Raw genomic sequence first — 22,681 nt, 5'->3', positions numbered from 1 at the left:
TATTAACACTACGTTTGGAATTATCGATAGCTTCTTCCCCTATTAGGGGCATGTTACTTGCTACCTCCCTGCTTTTGATTTTATACTTCTATACTTAATTCGTAACACATGTTCCTATACATTTATAATATCTACAAAGCCTGAAAGGCCAGAAAGCATGGTAGTAGTGCAACCAAATTTTGTATCTACGAGTGTGTAAGTCCTTTGGTTGGAATAGTGGTAAATAATAAACAAAGCCGATCGCCCCTCGACTGAGGGATACTTTTATCAGCCTCAATTATCGCACTTATCGGCGCGGCCCACAAGTGTTAGGGTTCATGTAGTGCGATCAGCTGCTTGAGGTTTCCCGTGTGTCTACGATTAGAATTTTAACTTTGCCTCTGTTCTATCCTAGTAAAGTAGGTAGGAAGTGGACGTTCATATCGGATCAGAATGATTCTGAATGACACACTTTCGTTATCAGTTTTGGTCAACAACGACGATGTGTTGTGAATACCAGAGGCAACAATGACCTTCTTATAAATATAAAAGTAAATGCAAAATTGGTCCTAGCCTTCAGTTCAATTGTACATTTGCTTACTCTGTCTTCATTCAAGTGCTCTGTGTTTCGTATCCGTGCCTAGTGAATGGTGTAGTGCATAGTCCAGCAATTGGAAGAATCTCAACTATTTCTGCCAAAACGCATACCTATTTGTGTTCGTTTTGATAAAACCCAATTAATAGGCACTCAACAGCTCAATAAAAACTGTCATATCTTATCACATCGCAAGTAATAATCTGGAATACCACATTACTGTGATTTTGTAAGCCATTCGCTACTGTGAACTGTGATATTGAAACACACAAAGGAATGAACTCCGAGAGTAGATTAACCCAGTTCCGAAACTGCCGGCTGCTGCGAAATCATCAATTGGTGCGAGATGACCTGTGGGTTCGCAATGGCAAAATAATCAACCCGGAAAAGGTATTCTTCGACGAAAAACGACAAGCTCATGTGCAGATTGATTGTAAGGGAGCGATTTTGGCGCCAGGTTTCATCGATTTGCAAATCAACGGTAAGTGGCGTAGTGGTACGGTTAGGTTGATGAAGCTCAAGATACCAGATCTGGGAAGAATATCTTTGGAAAATGTATTCATGCCGCGATAGGTACTATGTATTGACCAATGTGTTAAAAAAAAGTTGCTCAAAAAATTGCAATTTGTGTAGAATGTGTTTTGGCAAAGAAGTGCGGCTTTAATACATCGCAACACAGAAATGCTTGGTTTGTCTCAGCTAAAAATTTAGTTCTGGTTTCCCAAACATTTTAGGAGGATATGGTGTGGATTTCTCCAATGACATTTCAACAGTCGAGCAAGGTGTTGCCAAAGTATCAAAAGGTCTGCTATCACATGGTGTCACTTCCTACTGTCCAACGTTGGTCACTTCACCTCCTGAAACATATCACACTGTGCTGCCAAAAATCTCCAAAAAACCTGGCGGTCACCATGGTGCTACTATCTTGGGGTGTCACGTAGAAGGTCCCTTTATCAACAGTAGCAAGAAGGGAGCTCATCCACAAGAATGCATAAAGGAATTCGATCAGGTAAGATTGGTCACTTCCGCTTATCACTCCCATGCACGCACATCCCTTATCTTCGATATTTTTAATCTATCCCCAAGGGCTTCCAAACGCTGCTGGATATGTACGGCTCGCTGGAAAACGTTTGTATTGTTACTCTCGCGCCGGAGAAGGAAGGCGCATCGGAAGTGATTCGCGAATTGAGCAATCGTGGCATCACTGTGTCGGTCGGCCACTCGATGGCTAATCTTCGCGATGGCGAAGTTGCGGTGCAGCATGGAGCTAAGCTTATAACGCACCTGTTCAATGCAATGCTACCGGTGAGTCTTAGTTACAGTCTAGGTTACAGTTCAGTTATCTGAAGCGTAACGTTATTATGATTGTTTAGTGTTTGAAGAAGAGCAAAAATAGCTAATGACATCGTTGCATATAGGTATGTGTTTCATAAACCCCATAAGTAACATAATTCCAATTGTATTGCTTTGCTTAGCGCTCAATTAGAACTAATTTTCCATTATACGTATTTTTAAATTGAAATTATATGACATTAACATAGATGCGCGATGAATATTACTCTCAAATGATCAAATACGCTTTTTAACACTGCTTACCAATAGGGTTTTTGTAGAGTAAAGTACCGACAGATAAACACAAGGAACTATTGAGCTATTGTATTGCCATATATCAGTAGTTAGTGAACCAAATTTCAACCTTTTTGCGTCGTTGTAATCCTACACTATCCTAGAAACGTGTAGTAAAAACTGATTGGAATTTCATGCAGCTTCCGGTGAGAAACCCCAAGTAACCACGAAGCCGTATGTGAATGCATCAATTTTGCTATATATTCATATTTAAAATTGTGTATATAATGCTGCATTACTTTAAACACCTCATTCAAGCAATATTAAAGTCGAAAAGGGCCCCACTGCAATCAAATTAGTGCCTCATATTGCAGTACGTTGACAGCCATTGCTAAAGTGACATAAATGCATGTGCTGTACATATGCATTTGCACATGCTTAATACGTGCAACACGAAAAACCAAAACAAAAATCTATTTTTAGCACCGTTTCGTTATCGACGGTACTAATGCCCCCCACATGAATGTTTTAACCATCATTTTTTTGTTGCCGGGTCGGGAGTCGAACCAGAAGTGTTGAAGACCGCTAGATGAGTTCCATACGTGCTAACGCCTTCGACTGTTTCTGCTGCAGTGATAACAACAAATATTTCATTAACCCTTTATAAGGCCGAGAAAACCAGGCACGGAATCCACTCGTTCTACTTTTGAATATAAAGTACATGTGGTGTAATGAACAAAAACGTTTTTATTTTCAAAAAATTCGATGGTCGATTTTGTATGAAAAAAATGGTCTAAATTTCAACTTTTTGTCAACAAAGTTTAAAATGTTGTTATTCTGTGATGCGTTTATCAATCATGCTGATTTTTTGACAGGTTATTGCCCTAATATTCATGAGTTACTTGTGTGGATTTGAACTCGATTGGTCAATTATTTTGGACGATATGGTAATTTTAGTACATGCCCATTTATTATAGTAGTTTCTAAAAGTAATAAAGCAATCAAGTTGAAATTTTGTCCACAAGTAAAAGGAACGTAGGCCCTTCATTCCCCATCATTCAATTTTCAATTCGCTCACCATAACAGAATTTCGAGCTTATAAACCTTCATGTACTCAAAAATGGCAGTTTTTGGAGAGACATTTTGTTCTAAAAAAGCCCATTCATATTTGTTATGGCTCAAAAAAATCATGAGTGTTCACAAAGGCCTAATGTATCCATCAGTTAAACCGAAGTTGTAAAAATTTGCTAAACGAACAGAAAAAAAAATATGTGTATAAGGTGACAATACAGTTGCCACTGCCTTATAAAGGGTTAACTAAAAGGAAACTGTTCTTCTGTCTCAATCATTGCTGAAGAATGCAAAACAACTATGCCATATGTAATAGAATCCCTGTAATTACATTCTGAAAAATCACTGAAAAATACATAATGCATTTTAGAATATATTTATTCAATATAAGAAAATTAAAACACCCCTCGCACACTACTCATATGCTAATTGTGGTTTTCAGCATTATTGGCATGCGATAGCAGGCAACAGAAATTAAGAGAAAAAGTCATCTCTAAAAAGGTTTTGCTGAAGAAAGTCGTGGATCGGTGGTTCAAACGGAGAATAAGTTGGTCGGGGGTTGAACCAGAAGTGTTAAAGACCGCTAGAGTACACCGTAAAGTTGTTCACTCTTCTTGATTTCATTTGTTTACCATTAGAGTCAAGCTTTTATAATTGTATTGTTAGAGCAACCTTTGCTAGTTTGTACATTGCATTTATCCAGTTTTTGCAGTGCTGAATTATTGAATTATCGTATATCACCTTTTAATGCACCCTAATGTAAAGAAAAAATGTAATGCATCAATATATTGATAATGCCAATCTAAAGGATTATTACATGAGAAGTGTGGAATTACTGCATTTTGCATTGCAAAGGTTCATATTCAGTCTAATTCGTGCAATGATATAATGCTTGTGGTTACTTGGGACATTAGTCCCACATTTTAAACTACTTCCGGTTCCGATGTGTTCCAGGATTGGTTATGTGTACCATGTCTATGTAGCGAGTTCTCCCAGAACCTCGATAAGATAGCATCATTCTGTCTTTGGCATTTTTTTTTCAGAACAACAACCACTTCCTGGTAATGGATTTCATAGTTCTGAATTTCTCCACCACGCGGCGCTAGTGTACATTGCTACTTCCGGTGTGACTTTGGTGGGATATAGCCTGAGATTGAAGCGAAATAGGAAGGATCGTACCTTCCCGGAACCGGAAAACTTGTTCAGGACTACGAGTACTTCCAAGTGATGGAACGTATCGTTCCGAATTTCACTACCACGTGGTGCTAGTGACATAGCTACTTCCGGTACGAATTTGGTGAGATCTTCGGCAAAATTATTCAAGACTACGAGTACTTCCTGGTGCTGATGGATAGCATAATCCCGAATTTCACCACCACATGGCGCTAGTGTACATAGTAACTTCCGATACGATTTTTGTGAGATACGATTTTTACTAGATTAAAGCCAGATTAGAGAGATACGATTTTCGCCAAAGTTGTTCAGGACTGCGAGTACTTCCAAGTGATGGAACGTATCGTTTTGAATTTCACCAACACGTGGCGATAGTAGACATATAACTGTGTTCATAAAAATAGCAGTGAAAGCCGTTTTTCAATTTTGACATGCTGTAACTTTGTTCTCCTATGAGCGAGTGAACTGAAAATTTGACAACGAACTATAAATATGGTGATTACTGTTATAGCAAAATCTGAGAATTTTCGAAGCTTGTGTAAAAAAGTTAAACACTATTGTTCAAAATAATAGCAATGCAAATAAATTAAAATGTAGAATTACCTTGAAGAACCAAAAAATATTTCCGCACACTATTCATAGAAGAACAAAGTAACTGCACACTTAATTTAGAATGCCGACTCTCAGTTTACAAATGCTGAGATTTGCACAGCCGAGTAGTGAGTTAATTTTTTTCATGCTTATAAATGCCGAGAATCAGTATAACACGCCTTGTTGCCAGGCAACCTACCACCTTGTTAGCTGAGTCTCGGTTAAAATTCAGAAACCGAGATTTGCACAGCCGAGCTCGGGAAATAAAACTGAGAGTGTGCATGTCATAGTTGGCCATTTTGTATGGAAAACGGCTTTCACTGCTGTTTTTATGAAAACAGCTGTAGTTACTTCCGGTACTATTTTGGTGAGATACATTACGAGATTGAAGCTTGATAGAAAGATACGATCTTCGGCAAAGTTGTTCAGGGCTACGAATACTTCCAGGTGATGGAACGTATTGTTCCGAATTTCATAGTTACTTCCGGTACGACTTTGGAGATATATAGCACTAGATTGAAGCCAGATAGGACCTGCGGCAAATTTGTTAACGGCTACGAGCACTTCCAGGTGATCGTAAAATGCTGATTTCAACTTACCACGTGGCGCCAGTGTAAAAAGTGACTTTCGGTACGATTTAAGTGAGATATAGCATGAGATCAGAGCCAGATAGGAAGGGAACGATCTTCGGTAAATTTGTTGAAGACTACGAGTACTTCCAGGTTATGGTATTCGTAGTTCCGAATTTCGCCATTACGTGGCGCTAGTGAACATAGTTATTTCCTGTTCGACTTTGATTAGATATAGCACGAGCTTGAAGTCTGATTGGAAAAACGGAGAAAAAAATAAATTAATGTCAATCATATTGCGGTCGCGAACAAGCATATTATTAATAATATAATATAAACAATATAATAATATTGGCATCAGGGCTAGTGTAAGACGTCAGTTATAATATTGCCGTCCGAACTTGCTCAGGAGTGATTAGCAATTGACTCAAAGAGCAAGCATTGCTCGGCGAGTTTCTACACACACTGTCGATTTGAGCGGAAGAAGATGTTGTGGTTTGCACCACCTTCTGAATAGCGAAGAGTCAATAAACGGGCAAATTACCTTCGATCTAATTTGAGAGAATGAGAGCCAGCCGAATATGTATTCGAGGAAAATGAAATACAGATAGTTCTGGAGCTCGATTTGAATAGGTCGTATGTACATTTGTCGATATAAAATTCGATCAGTTTATTTTAGTTACTGTAGCAATATGGAAGATATTTTGGAGACTTTTAATGATGGAACGGAAAGCCTGTTTTGTGATGATTCTGCTGTGTGTATCAACTTTGTTTAATTTCAACGGTTTTTGCTATAATAAGCGAATCCAACTGATCGAATTTTTAATCGACAAAAGCACATACGACCTTTTCAAATCGAGCTCCAGAGTTGTATCTTGACTGTTGACTAAACCAGCTGTGTTTTTATTTAAATGATATGCCGATGAAACCTGAACATATCAACTGGCGAACGAGGATGAAGATTTCGGCCAATTTTAAGAAGTTGTTTTTGCGTGCGGAATTGAAAAGAACACTAATTTTGTGAACCTCATCGTTGTGTTTTTAGTTTAATTTGGTTCATTTTGTGTTGTGATTTTTATCGCATTATTTGTGTGACGAATGGCTAACTTTACGCAATTTTACAATAGACTATTGTGCAAAGCATATGGAACTTTTGTTGTTCCACTATGGGTGAAGAGATTCACATGTAATGCCGACAAAGAACGTTTTAGTGCTGATTTTTATGTTGAGTGTTCTATGGATATTTCTTGATGCCTTTTCCGTGTATGCTACATTTTGGAGGACACTGCCAACGATGTATCGACGAGACATGAGAGGAAGCTCCTTTAGTGACGATTATCATTTTGTGTTCAATTTTTATTTTGACGGTGATTTATGTCGAGGTTTGTTGTTACATGATGCGAGATTTTTTTCCGACACCCGTTTTTATGTGTTGTTTGATGGAATGCGTTTAATTGATTTCACATTTTTTGTCGTTTTTTGCCGTTATTATTGTTTTTTTTTTGACATTGTACGTTTTAGCGCTTTGTGGCATTTTTTTATGCATTTCAATGCTTTGTTTTGTCGATTGTGTGTAGATATTGTCACGCAATGCCATTTTTTTAAACGAACAGTACAATGCGCATTTTGATTGGTGAGTAGTTCCAAATCAATGATTTTAATTCGCATTTTCAGAACGTTTTTGGAAACAGTGCTTTTTTTTTGGACGCCACTGTGAATCTAAAAAGATTTTTTTTGTCCAAATACCTTTTTCTTCTGCCTGTTTCCATTTTGTTCTATTTATTTTATTTTATTGGTATGGAGCACCTACACAACGCCGACACACTCATTGATATGAGTGTCGTGAGTCCGGAATTTTACCATTGCACTGTAGCCAGCCTTTTTCCAGTTAGCAATGAGACATGAGGAAGCCGGTGAAAGCCATCAAGTGAGGAAAGCCGATGTCATGAAGATGAATATTTGGTGCACGATGAGAGGCAAGCGCATTTTCTGGCTCAGCAAATTTAATCTTCTCAAGCTTCCTCAGTTGTTTTGCTGACATGTATGGCCATTTACCTGCGGTGCTTTTGCTGATACGATTGCAGTTTGGATCGACATTTTTTTTTTATATGAGGACACCATCGACGATATCGACTGACGAGAAAAGACCTGATGGATTCCCCTCTCGCACCTAGGACACCGTGGAGGAGAGCAAAGTCGCATAATAATCGAGTGCAGAACCTAGGGGCTGTCCATAAACCACGTGGTTATGAGGGGGGGGGGGGGGGGTTCGGCCTATGAGCATTTTGTATGGACGAATAAAAAATTTTGTATGGACAAATGACCACGCGAGGGGGGGGGGGGTTGAGAAGTCCCAAAAAAATGACCACGTGGTTTATGGACAGCCCCCTAGTGTATGAATGAATGCGCCAGGGCTAGTTCGTTTTTTTTGTCAGTTTGACGAGTTTTTTTTATCTGTGTTTCACGCTATGCATATTATTTTTGTACTTGTTAAATTCTTGTTTAGGAACCTTTTTTTGCATAGGTCGCGAAATAAGATAATTTTGATGTGGTTTGTATAGCTTTATACTTAAGGGGAAGAAAGTATAGCCTCTAAAACACTACCAAAATATTAAGCGTAAAAAAAATGTTAAAAAGTAGATAGAATTTTGCTGTTGGGTATGCGTTTTCTAATTATGATTAATATTTGAAAATATGTTCGCTCGATAATACTTTTATTTTTTAGCTAGATCAAGTTCAAATTTAGCGTTCTGAAAAGCAAATATATTTCCATTCTAAGGGAAGAGGTGTTGTGGTTTGCACCACCTTCTGAATAGCGAAGAGTCAATAAACGGGCAAATTACCTTCGATCTAATTTGAGAGAATGAGAGCCAGCCGATTATGTATTCGAGGAAAATGAAATACAGATAGTTGTATCTTGACTGTTGACTAAACCAGCTGATATGCCGATGAAACCTGAACATATCAGAAGAGACAAAGTTATTGAACGCGCCTTGGAAATGTGATGCAAAAGATTACATTTTCTCTCGCAGTGCTACCGACTTACTTTCTATAAAACATCTCAACAGGTAAGCCCTGTTCTTTATGTTTGAAGTTGACGAATTTCCAGAACTGCTGGGGATTCCTACGCAGATTGCTTTGCCTTCGTAGAGTGTATTGTTTGCAGAAGACACGGCTGTAGAGTCGATAATTGTTGCTGGCTCGGTTGAATTGATACTTATTAACTGGGCATCGATATCTGCAGTTACCTATCTGCGAAGCATTTTGGATCTTACTTGCTTTAGTCGTCGCAGATTTGATCTCCCCCGTGGAGGTTTTGGAGATGGCCTGCATATCGGAATATGTTCTTCTATGACACTGTACAGTTCACATCTACAGGGTGCGTGCGATATTTTTGCACTAAATCATATCGTAATCATAAAACACGTTTTAAAAATAATTCGACAATAGATCTATACTAAATGATTTTTTCGCGAACAATTGTGATTATTTCAATGATTTAGGACAGCGTTTCTCAAACTATGGGTCGCGATCTGATTTTTAGTGGGTCGCGAAGGTTTAGACATTATTGTAATAAATATCTTCCTTAACTTATGTTAAAGACATTTACAAAAACTCTTTAAAAAACGAAAGAAAAAAAATATAAATGAGACTTCCCTTATTTCCAAACTTTTGTATCATAATAATGAGTCGCAGTCCTAGGCCTATCGAGTATTAAAACTATTCTTCATTCTGAAATCGATTCTAGAACGATGAAATTTATTTATTTTTCCTTGAAAGACGAGTTCAAGTTGGATTGGTGCTTGAAATTTTACAATACAAAGTTCCAAATTGAAAAAAATCAGGATACCGAAAATCAGGCAGACATTGACTGAATTTCGATTACAAACCATTGAAGTCTTGGTTATCGAAACATATATATATTTTTAAGAACTTCGGTGAAGTTAAGCTTTGAAATTGAGAACATAAGTGACTCTTATAAAATAAGTAAAGGAAGAGTGGTCGAAGGACAAAATTAAAAATTTTAGATGGACTTATCAGGGTGGCCACTAAATATCAGTTTTGAAATTCCCGTCTTTTTCCCGGTTTTCCCGGTACGATTTCTGAAATTTTTAAAATGCACATTTTTTCAGTAGGTAACGCCCAATTTTCATAGCATATGGATGATAAGTACCATGTAAAAATGCACTTGCAATCCTGTGAATACTATGTACTAGATATTTATAGTTTAATATTATTTTTGATGTAATGCATCTATGGAAAAAAATTGGAAGTAACTACCATTGATGACATAAAGGGCGTATGCTACACAATTACTTACAACATATTTTCATTCAGCTCCAAATAGTGCATAATTTAAGCTTTCCCTCACTCATTATTTTACTTATTTTCTTGTCTTAAAAAAACAAGTGTAGAAGTGGTAGCTAACTATGACAGATCTATAATAGGTAAGATGTGCATATAAAATCAGCAAAGGTCGCACTCGATTATCCGGGACATGGAGGATAATCGAACCATTTTTTTTTTTAATTTTATTCATTAGCGTAGGTGCCCTAAAGCAACTTCATTGGTGTTGTTTCCGGGGATTCCTCCAGGATGTCCAACTGAGTATTCCCCCAAAAACTTACATCTGGAGATTCTTACAAAGTTTTGTCCGAGATTTCATCTTTCGATTACTCCAAAAATACTATCTTGGATTTCTTCAGTAACTTCTGTTAGCGATTTCACCTTGTATATCTTTTGTGGATTCCTCTAGATTCCTCAATTGTCCATAACTAGCGCGGTTGGCCATCACCGCCAGCACCACGCTAATGCTGAACACAAAAAGCGAGATTTTTTCAACGTGTTGTACAAAACACAACACCGCGATCGCTCGAGGGTTAATGGATTTATTCTGGAAGAGGCAGGGATAGGGTGCGACTCAAAACTCTTTGCGTGCTGCACACTCTGCTACGAGACAGCACAACAAACTAGAAGGAGACGAGTACGCGCAATCGGTTTTGTGTTGCTCGCTTGCTTTGCCGCGCGCTGGAGCTCTACTGTCTCTCACGCTGCACTCTCTCGGTGCTTGTCTCCGTACTTTGCACTTGGCTTGATACTACGCATGATTGCAAAAATTTCGAATCAAACGACCCATCACTTGTCAACCCTTGACAAGCTTAACAACTTTGCCGAAAACACAAACTCTTCAATTAATTTATTAATTGATTTTTTCTGTTTGGAGACAAGCGCAGTCCCAAGCACCGTGCATTACTCCCTGCGCCGTAGAGCTAGTGCTGCGATTGTCTCTCGCACAATTACGAAAGCTCTCACTCATACGTCTCTTGTCTCTCGGCAAAACGGGAGACGAGCACTTGCGATTGTGTGAAGCACACCCTTTTTTCGCACCGCACGGTGCATGCCGCCAATCCCTGGGAAGAGGTTCCTTTGGGGAATTTAGGATTTTAGTCAGTCTGTTGGCAATTAGGGAATAGAACTTTTGGTCTGGGATCATGAATTCGATCTAGGGATTTCTCCTGGAACTCCTGAAGGGTTCCCCAAAAAAATCTCCCACATGTCTAGAAGGTTTCCCAAGAAACTCTTGGAAGAGTTCTCGATTACAAAACTCCCGCAGTAGTTTGATTTTCAGGATTCTGGAGTATTTCCAGAAATAGCTATTGTCAAGTTTTTGTAAGAAATTTTGGGAGATCATCCAGAAGGAACTCCTGGGTGATTTGCAAAGGGACCTTCTGAAGGATGCCCAAAAGCAATTCCTGGAGCAACTCCAAAAGCAACTTTCATAAGCAACTCCTGGAGGTTTCTTTGAACAAACTCCTGGAGGGTGCCCAAGAAGAACTCTTGAAGGAAACGCAGTAAGAAACACTGGATAAATTCCAAAAGCAAATATAAAATAAAGATAAAATTCAGCAAAACCTCTTGGAAGTTTTCAAAACCAAAGTTTCAGAAGGCACTCCTGCAGAAATCGTGCAAAGAACTTGTGGAGATGAATGAGTAACAGAATGATATCCTGGAGAAATACCAGAAGAAACTCTGTAAAGAGTCTCAGAAAGAACTTCCGATTGATTTATAAAAAAAGCTTTCGGAGTAATTCCAGTAGAAAATTCTAGGGAAACCCCAGAGGAAGCTCCAGGAAGAAAAGGAAGAAAATTCTGGAGAGATTTCAAAAAAATAATCTGGGAAGAATTCCCGTAGGAAATTTTGAAGATTGGAGCAACTCCTGTTACAATTGCGGAAGGAAAATCTTGATGAATCTTAAAAGGAACTCTTGAATAAATTGCAATAGGTTGTCTTGATTGAAGGGCCCATATAGCCGAGGCGGTAAACGCACGGGTGACCATGCTGAGGGTGACGGGTTCGATTCCCGGTCGGTCCAGGATCTTTTCGTAAAGGAAATTTCCTTGACTTCCTTGGGCATAGAGTATCTTCGTGCCTACCACACGATATACGCATGCAAAATGGTCATTGGCAGAGGAAGCTCTCAGTTAATAACTGTGGAAGTGCTCATATGTAGAACACTAAGCTGAGAAGCAGGCTTTGTCCCAGTGAGGACGTTACGCCATGAAGAGAGAGAGAGAGGTTGTCTTGATTAAAACCCCGTTTAGTGGTTATGATTTTCTTATCTACTAAAACTTTTGAAAAAATCTCAGATGTAAGAAACTCTTTCCTCGAAAAAATCTCATCGAATTCCAAAAGATAGTCAAGCGGTACAAAAACCTAGAGGAATTCTAGGGGAAACTTCTTGAAGAATCCCAAGTTCTGTTTTAAGGAAATTCTAAGTGATTGCACAGGCGAATTCCTTGGGATTTCGTAGAAGTATCGCAGGAGTATTTTGGTTTGGCTTTGATTTTGCAGATTTTCGATGAGGTGTAAACATTCAAATATGCACATCAAGTTACTCTTAACAACAATTTTCCCGGTAATCATTCCAAATTCCCGAATTTTTCCCGCTTTTTTCCCGGTCGTTCCGAATTCCCGCCTTTTTCCCGGTTTTCCCGTTTTTCCCGGTTCGGTGGCCACCCTGTTATCTGACCATCCTACTATAATTCTTGACATACTCACCGTAAATATAGTGTCGCATTTTCAGCCCAATCTATTCAATGGGTTTAAAAGCTAAGCACGAGAAAAGTGATTTAAAATTACAACGCGTTGCCCCTTCATTTGAGAAAAAATCTTACATAACTGCTGAAGCCACTTAAATAAAGTGGTCATCATATCTTCAATTAATTTTGTGGATATTTTATGTTTTCTTTATTCCTAAAATGTGTAACAGAATTCCCAAAAATCTGTAAATGGTTCATTTTTGATTTGAAACGAACCAATTTATCAAAAGCTCTGACGCAAGGTTTACAGAAGCAGATGATTTGTGAAATTTTACCTTATTTTGACTATTCTCAGGAAACGAAATTAAAAAAAGGGTAAAATACCAAAAGTAAATGTTACGTTACGCAAGCTTATCGCAACCTTTAATTTGACACTTTTGTCATAAATAAGCTTGTCTAACAACAACGAATGCGATAAAATGTATTTATTAAAAAAAACTGTCACAACTTCCTGAACAGACTTTTTTTGTGGGAAAACCTGCTGGTGGGTCGCCAAATCCTATTATTATTCAAAGTGGGTCGCAAGATGGAAAAGTTTGAGAACCCCTGATTTAGGAAGAAAAAAGTGGTCCTAATATCGACAACCTTTTTTGAACGATCCTGAGAACCACTGCAAGTCCGTTTTAGTGTTGTTCGCTATATTTTGGTCAACAATTGTGTTATTTTAGGTAAAACTAGAATATTTTTTTGTACGAGGAGCTCCAATAGTATCATCGTTATGTGTGCCGTTCAAAAAATATCCCATAAATTTGAAAAAGAGGTTTCTAGAAGACGAAAATGCGAAGAACTTGAGTATAAATTTCAGTGTAGTTGGGGGATTTCATAGGCTTGTTACCTACAAAAAACTACATCGCTGGAATGGAAGATAGCGGAGAAATAACTGGAAGAAGTCGGAAATTCTAATTTGAACAATGGTATTCTACTAGGGCTGCTCAAACATTTATGAGAAAATTTAAAACTAAAATATCCCAAGTCTGACCACCTCAATTTGCTGTTTTAGACTCCCATAAGCTACAGCACAAATTTGAGCTGAATTGATAAGGTCTTAGGTATCGCTCGACTAGTCTGAAGTTTATATGGTAAAACTGGTACAAATATGTGCAGAAATGGCATAGTTTTAGTTTTCTGCCACTAGATGGCACTGGAAGCGTTCAATAACCCTTATCTTTAGTATTACAGTTGACTCTCTACATCTCGATATTGAAGGGACCATCGAGATAGGGAGAGATCGATCGCAAGAACCAATTTATAATGCACACTAGATTGAAAAAACGTCCGTTACCAGGAAAAACCGTCAACAAACAGATGTCACTTTGCCTTCCCAAAATGTTATGCACTTATGAAACGAGATCTAGCAACCTGTAAAAACGGACATATCGACATATGGAGAGAAAACCTAGAACAAAAGCGAATGAGATCGCAACGAGATAGAGAGATATCGAGATAAGGAGATATCGACATGTAGAAAGGTAAAATGTATGCAGATCACCGATCAAACCATCGAGATAGGGACAGATATCGAGATGTAGAACATCGACATGTGGAGAGTCGACTGTATTTCTTCATTACACCAGCAAAGCTAGCCATGAAAATGTTTGACAATTCTCAGGTCATTTTGACAGACCACACACATGCATGAAAAAGACGGATCATATATTCTACTTTATCGATCTTGTTGCTGCCCTTTTCATGCTCATGATACATCTGTCAAAATGACCTGAGAATTGTCAGTCATTTTGAGGTTAGGTTCGTTGGTGTAATAAAGAATTATAGGGAACTAGCTGTACCCGGCAAACTTTGTCTTGCCTACTGCGTTTTTTGACGTTTCAAATTTCTAGGCAAGACCAAATCCCCGGTCAAAATGTATGGAAGATCGATTTTCAAAAACTCTCAATTTTTCCATGTTTTTTGCCTCATAAACCTTCCTTGGGTGAAAACTAACAGAACAAAACTAAGACGACCAAAATCGGACCTTCTGTTCGCAAGTTATGTGCGGTCCCACGTATGCCACTGCATTTTTATAGATATATATATATATATATATATATATATATATATATATATATATATATATATATATATATATATATATATATATATATATATATATATATATATATATATATATATATATATATATATATATATATATATATATATATTAGTGTGGGTCATCGGAAGCGTTTTCTCAGATCAAAGCTTTTTTGGTTCCGTTTCGGGTCCTGAGTATCTGTGCAAAATTTGAGCATGATCGGTTGCGTCTACACTTTGCGCATTGCAATTGAAATTTGTATGGGATTTTGTAGGGGAAAACATACTTTTTTTGCATTTTAGCCAAAAGTTGAAAAATTTTGTCTGAAACTTTTAAACCGATACTGTAAAATGATAGCCTAGGATGTTCTGAAGAACTTTGTTGAAGACCACAAAGCGATCCGATGCTTGTAAAAATAGTTATAACCAACGAACCGCATGCATGTGTTTATGTTTTAACATGTAAAGGAATAACAATAGCAACAAAATCATGATGTTTCGCCAAGCAATGCCAACGCTATAACTTTTTCCATAAGCATCAGATCACTTCGCGGTCTTCGACAACGTTTTTCAGGACACCCTAGGATATGTTTTCATTTTAACGGTTACACGGTTTTAGAAAAATTCGAGCTTGTTATGAGAGAAACGCAAAAAAGTGTGTTTTGCCATATAAAACCCCATACAAACGCGCAAAACGTAGACATAACCGATCGTGCCCAAATTTTGCACACTTACTTGGGTCCTGAAATGAGATCAAAAAAGCTTTGATCTGATGGGATACCATTGAATTTTTCACTTTTCCATATAAACGATGACCTACTCTAATATATATATATATATATATATATATATATATATATATATATATATATATATATATATATATATATATATATATATATATATATATATATATATATATATATATATATATATATATATATATATATATATATATATATATATATATATATATATATATATATATATATATATATATATATATATATATATATATATATATATATATATATAGATTCTATGTGGAACATCTTTGTTCAAGACCGCTAAGTCACAGACAAACAGACGTAACACTTGCGAAATTCCCATCGACCACGCTTTTAACGATCATTTTAAATTTTCATAGTTGTGGCTTTCACAACCAGAGGCGCGCGCATCGTTTTTCTATGCGTTTCACACTAGCGCCTTCTGTTGACGATACTGCACAACACAGTGATTCGTGCAACTTTTCCACCAGGTGATGGTAGTGTGAACTGGGCGATGGATTTCCATGAAAATCGTTCAAGGTGTAACGTCTGTTTGTCTGTGGCTAAGTGATCCGGTGCTTGCGAAAAAAAAGTTGTACCCTAGACTTAGTGTATCGAAAAAACAACCAGTTTTTATTGATGCTATTCGATAATGTGTTAAAATCACCACGTCAAAATTATTTAAATTATAATTTTTGAAGCATATCTGTATCATTACAGACATCTGTATATGTACAGACTCAATGAAGCTGTCCACACAAAATGATTTGCTCTGAGATCCGAGATAACGCTAATGCTTACTGAACAATCCGCAAGTTTTCACTTGACCCAAAGTTGTTCAAGAGAGTCAGCGATGGGAGATGGGTCGACTGAGCTATTTATGTGACACGCGACGGTTATGAGGACACCACCACTACTTCTAGTTTCAACAGAAAATAAGGCAAAAATTAGAGTTCTGAATAGTTTTAGTTTTGAAGTGACAGGTGTTGAACCTCTCCATTCGATATTTTGTCTGGCGTTTGTTTCTGTCGGCATTTTAGAAATATCCTGCTGTATCCAAATTTTATTAAACCGATTTTTGCCTATTTTTAATTATTCCTCTGGAAATGCATTCGAACCAAAGGATTCTAAATATGGTTGGCTAATAGTTTTCAGGATAAAAGAGAAGTAATTTACCAAATATCAGGGCACCAAACACTTCCTCCGTCATGAAGCTCTCCATGAGCTCTACCAAAAGATTTTCGATAGATTTCACCAACAACTCCTATTTACTCGGTCGCGTAGTGTACTGAGTATACGCACCACGAAAAATGCGCGCTTGTTGCTTACATCGTGAGTGTGATGTCGCTGAAGGTGTTCGAAAACGCGACTGCTCGATACTCGAGAGTTGAAATGAGTTTTTGTTTCTAATTTTGACATCGACGTTGAAACCCTCTACTTCCCATGGTTGCTCTAGAGCACTATCGATTTTCGACGAACTCCGGACAAACGGAATTAGATGAATATGATGCAATATTTTTTAGAATATGATTATAACCTCATAAGGTTAACCCAACTACCAACTACTTGTTTCAATAGTTGAACTATTGATAAACAATCAAAAACCTATTGATTTACAACCAATTTTTTTTTTTCATTGATTTCGAAAAATTTAGCCAATTTGCAATAACTTTTGTTCCACCACGGAAACGCTTTTTTGGCATAGATATAGTCGTTCAAAGTCGTGAGAAGGAAAGGGTTAACTGAATTCTACAAGATGCTCATTAGCGTGGTTCAAAAAATCGTTTTTGCTCCACACCGCTTATTCGATTCCTAACCAGATTATATGCCTTCTCACAAAATTTGAGCTCATTTGGTTGAAAATTGAGACTGCACAAGCCCTTCAAAGTTTGTATGGGAATTACTATGGGAAAACGATGTTTTTCATTCAATCGATCGTAGCATTTCCACAAGTGCCCTATTGGGTTAGTCGACCCTTGGTAATACTAGGCTACTTTATCAGCTACAACTTTGCCGAAGACCGCATTCAAATCGGACGACTCATTAATTAGTTATCGATTTGTATCCAACTGGGCAAACTTTAGCTATGATCCTCCAGCTTCCCAGCAGGCAACATTGCTGCATGTGGCGCCAAAGATAGCACACTGAAATCATGGCTACTATGTTCCACTGCAGAATGCAGTGATGCCGACCGAATAGTTTAACCATCATGAGTAAAGGTTTCGATTCTGGATAAAAATCGGTAACTAATTAATGAGGCGTCCGATTTGAATGCGGTCTTCGGCAAAGTTGTAGCTGATAGAGAAGCCTAGTATTACCAAGGGTCGACTAACCCATTAGGGCACTTGTGGAAATGCTACGGTCGATTGAATTAAAAACATCGTTTTCCCATAGTAATTCCTATACAAACTTTGAAGGGCTTGTGCAGTCTCAATTTTCAACCAAATGAGCTCAAATTTTGTGAGAAGACATATAATCTGGTTGGGAATCGAATAAGCGGTGTGGAGCAAAAACGATTTTTTGAACCACGCTAATGCTCATTCAGAAAGTCCAAAATTTTTAGGCGAACATTTACTTATTTCTTCACCGATCTCGCTGAAATCTTTCGAGGATCGTCAGAGATTTTTTTTCGCGAGTTTCACTTGGAAATCTTCCAAAAACTTTTTTGAAAACCCCGTTATAATTTTTCGTTTCTTATATTCGTCCTTAAGATTTTTTCTCCCTTTCGAAAAGTTACTTTAATATTCTGCCCCGAACAGCCTTTTCTAGGAATTTTGTATGACATCCTCCAAAAGATTTCTCCTAAAGTTCTGCCAAAGGAATTATGAGCTTGAGCTTGTGACATTTTAAACTTCCAAGATTCAACAAAACAACAGTATTGGTTTATGTTTCTTAGGATTCTGAATACATCGGCCACTTCTTACGATGTTCTGGAAACCTGGTATTCCCAGGGAAAGGGTCACTTTTACTTTTTTTTAACACTTAATCTCTGACATTTCAAACTGTATAATTTTGCAAAACAAGGCTTTTCTAGAGATTTTAGATGCACTGGCCGCTTCTACGGATGTTCCCGAAATCTGGTACCCCCAGGAAAGTTACCGGTGTGTGACCGGTTCTAAAACCTGGCTTGCGACATATTAAACATAACGATTTTGCAAAATAGGGCTATTGGAACAGGTTTTTAATTTTTCTTTATACATCTGCCAGTTCTCCGGATGTTCCGAAAATCTGGTGCCCCCCTGGGAAGTGGCCACTTTTGGACTGTTTCTGAAACATAGCCTGCTACATATCAAACTTCATGATTTTGCAAAACAAGGCTATTGGAACATGTTTCTAAAAAAATAGATAAACTGGTCAATGAATGCTCCGAAACTTTGGTGCCCCCAGGGACCCTGACCGCTTTGTGACCGGTTCTGGAACCTTTCAACAAACATTTTGTGTGGCTCTCGAGCTATCTAAGGACTGTTCATTTTATAAAGAGGACACCTTATTTGTGTGATATCTTTTTTATTTTTCAATAAAGTCATTATCGGTTTTTTGCATAAATTTCCATAGCTATTCTACAGTGTAGGAAAAATATGACATTATACAAATTGTCCTTAGTTATGGAACTGAAGCGGTTTTCGTTAAAACTCAATAAAACCCCATTTCTCAAAATTCTACACAACTTTCCACACACATAACTTTAAAATTTTCATGAACTTTTCAATGTGTTGGGATCTAATACTATTCTTCTAAAGGTAGAGTGTAATAGTTGGTCAGTAATAATGCACCAAGCATTATACAGCTTGATATAGTGAGTTGCCTTGTTATCAATGAAATTGACAAAAATACTTATTTAAGTCCAATGATGCAATAACACTACGGAATCAGTTCAAAATTTGTCCAGTATAGAAGAGAATCGCATTCTAAATTATACCGAAGAAAAATATGTTTTAAAGTACATTCTTCATCATAAATTTAATACTTAATGATGGCCATAATGAAAAATTGCATACTTTTTGCTCCATAAATGCAAGTTTTTGATTCTAGAGAAGCTTATTATTATTTATTTTCAGCAAGGTCTGACCCTATGTGATTATATACCTTATTTGAAAATAACTACATGTTAATTTTTATTTTCGACATCATTGTTACGTTGTATTTGCAATAGAGCACATCGTTATTTAGAAGAACCTTCATAGAACGAAGCGGTTTTATCTCCGGTAACTGCCATGAACCACAGTAACCAAGCCAACAATGCTATCAAGAAGCGGTTTTCTGCATTTGAAATTGCATTATTAGTACTTTCGACTAGATCCATTGAAAACATTCAAAATTTAATATTTTTATACATTTTTGTTTAACAAATAAATTTTATTCTGAAAATCGAGTCCAATTTGTAACTTTAATATCTCAACAACCATTATTCCGATTAGGTTTATATTTTGCCAGAATATGTATCACTCAAACTGCTGCAGCATGGCAAACACTTTTTTGCAATTAAAAACGATACACCGATGTTTCACAGAAATTTTGTGTTAATCTTTAGTTTTTGGGAATTGAAAAATTGATCTCTCGAAACACTTTGCCACATTTCTATGAAGTTCAATAATTTTAAACCAATTTATTTATGGTTATTATCTGCTAATATAATGTACTGAACAACTAACCAAGGCTGATCAAATTTGAACTACGCATTTTCATTTTATAGCCTTGCAAAGTTGTCCTCTTTATAAAATGAACAGTCCTTAGGAATGACGAAACTATTGCAAACTTGAAGAAAATTATCCCACATCAACAATGTGATCTTTTTTTTCATAATTGCCGTGGACATTAATCAAAGTACTAACATCCATACAAAGCACTTGAATTGTTTTCATTTATTGTTTGGAAATTATTAATATTAATAAATAATCATTATTTCAAAAAATCTACATGAGATACATCACACTATTATTTTTGTTTGTTTTTATTTTAGTTGTAAATCATTCTTTCTCTATTACCTCATTTCATAAGTTTAAATCTGAAAATTTACTAATATTCTGCAGTTCCATCATCGCGATCCTGGGCTGGTTGGTCTGCTAACGACGGATAACATCCCAGCGGACACCCTAGTTTACTATGGCATTATCTCCGACGGAGTTCACACCCACCCTGCGGCTCTGCGGATCGCCTACAAAACCCATCCCGAGGGGCTGATTCTGGTTACCGATGCCATTTCTGCAATGGGCCTAACGGAAGGTAGACACCGGATTGGACAGATGGATATCGAGGTTCGTCGTGGTCGAGCTTATGTCGCCAACACGGATACCCTATGCGGAAGCATCGCACCGATGGATGAATGCATTAGGTTTTTCAAGAAAGCCTCGAGTAAGGAAGGAGTGTTTGTGACACCGTAAAAATAATAGTTAACTGTAAAAATGATTTCTGTTTCAGATTGCTCTATCGAATACGCATTGGAAGCCGCGTCGTTGCATCCTGCCAAATGCTTAGGAATTGAGAAGCAGAAGGGCACGCTTGAGTATGGAGCCGATGCAGATTTTGTTATTTTGGATGATTCGTTGAACGTGTTTACCACATGGATCGCCGGAGAATGTGTTTACGAGAACGTGGCTTTGTTATCGCTAAAGTTGGATGCAAACTATCGAACAAATCATATAGTCTGAAAAAATATTAGTCACGCCTAGTCGTCAAGGATGGGAACACTCACTTGCAAAGAATTACACTCACTTGCTATTTTCTCAGCTCAGAAGCGTGCAATCAAAAAACGTTGTATGGACGACTTTTGCCTTGTGATTTGGTCTAAAAGTTTGCCGAATAGAGAAGGGGTCGCACACGCGTACCAAAGTCGTGAGGGCGCTGCGAAACCAACTCTCCACGAGGTGAATGTAAATTACACTCACCTCATGAAGAGTCGCTTTCATAGCTCTGTGACTACTTTGGTATGCGCGTGCGACCCCTACTCTATTCGGCAATCTTTTAGACCAAATCACAAGGCAAAAGTCGTCCATACATCGTTTTATGATTGCACGCTTCTGAGCTGAGAAAATAGCAGGTGAGTGTAACTCTTTGCAAATGAGTGTTCCCATCCCTGCTAGTCGTTATATGCGAATCAATGACGGAAACCTCGCGTATGGTCGCGTATGCATTTTAAAATAATCACATACCTATGAATCATTTTTACGTATATCATTGGTTGAGCGAAAAAACTATTTTTACGGAGAAAAGCTTAATATTCAGAATACGTCATTAGTCAAGAAAAGTGTAAAGTGTAAGGTTTACTCTTCTTGGTATCTTCTTCTTTTACGTTGCGAAACGTACCAGATCTCCAGTTAGCCTTGTGGATAAGGCTTGGGATCGTCAATTCCGGAGACGGTGGATTCAATTTCCGTTCTGGTCTTGCCTCACAACGTACAAATTCATGCAATGGCAGGCAAAAAAGCCCTTCAATTAATAATTGCGGATGTGCTCAAAGAACACCAAGTTTTGGTGTGAACTTAGAGCCACAAAGAAGAAGAAAAACGTACCTATGAAAAAGTTCAACATTCCCATCACGAAAAAATCCTGTATTTCTGGATACTCGCGTTCTCCGCTTCAGCTGGACTTATTGTCTTAAACAGAGGTTTTTTTGCGCACGCAATGATAGACGTAAAAAAAAACTTCAAGTGTATTAAGGTACACCGGGGCAAGTTGAAACGGGTGGGGCAATATGAAACACGAACTTTTGAAATAGATTTTAATACAATTTGGAAATTTGTCCTTCGCTGAAAGATTGTTTGAATCAAAAAATATGTGTTATGGCGATCAAACTATTTATCATCATTAGAAAACATAATGTTAACCCGCTGTTTCATCTTGCCCCACCCGTTTCAACTTGCCCCGGTTTACCTTATTCGTAAAGAATACCCGAAAAAAACTGTGTTAATCTATCAAACGGAACAACTTTTATAATTACACTATACTATTTTAGATTATATAAATTGAATGAATGCAATAAAAATTTTTGATAAAAAAAGCAAGTTGGACAAATTTTGAATTCATATCCAGAACTCATATGTAGGAGCACTCTAGGGAGCACTCCTAATTGCTTCGGAAGCAGATTTTTTTATTAAGCTTTCTGAACCTTTACAACGAAATCATCCACTGCCAGTATGTATGTATAAGTTAATGGTTACACGTGGGTGCATTGCACCCTATAAGAAAATTGAAGATTCAAGGATATTTCTTTTATTTGTTCTACGAATGAAAGCATGTTTG

At 37.4% G+C, this 22,681-nt stretch overlaps 1 protein-coding gene across 1 annotated transcript; it reads left to right on the top strand.

The window, feature by feature from the left end:
- Window positions 1-220: 220 nt before the first annotated feature.
- Window positions 221-21,951, top strand: LOC109432171 (N-acetylglucosamine-6-phosphate deacetylase). The gene is made up of 5 exons (XM_019708491.3): window positions 221-1,055; window positions 1,309-1,583; window positions 1,661-1,879; window positions 20,473-20,794; window positions 20,861-21,951. The coding sequence occupies exons 1-5, from the start codon at window positions 851-853 to the stop codon at window positions 21,088-21,090; spliced, it is 1,251 nt and encodes a 416-aa protein (XP_019564036.3). The 5' UTR covers window positions 221-850; the 3' UTR covers window positions 21,091-21,951.
- The last annotated feature ends 730 nt before the right edge of the window (window positions 21,952-22,681 follow it).

This window comes from Aedes albopictus, chromosome 1 (assembly GCF_035046485.1).
Source record: "Aedes albopictus strain Foshan chromosome 1, AalbF5, whole genome shotgun sequence".
Taxonomy (NCBI): domain Eukaryota; kingdom Metazoa; phylum Arthropoda; class Insecta; order Diptera; family Culicidae; genus Aedes; species Aedes albopictus.
Note: the sequence above shows the minus strand (reverse complement) of the source record. Positions and strands in the feature narration are given on the sequence as shown.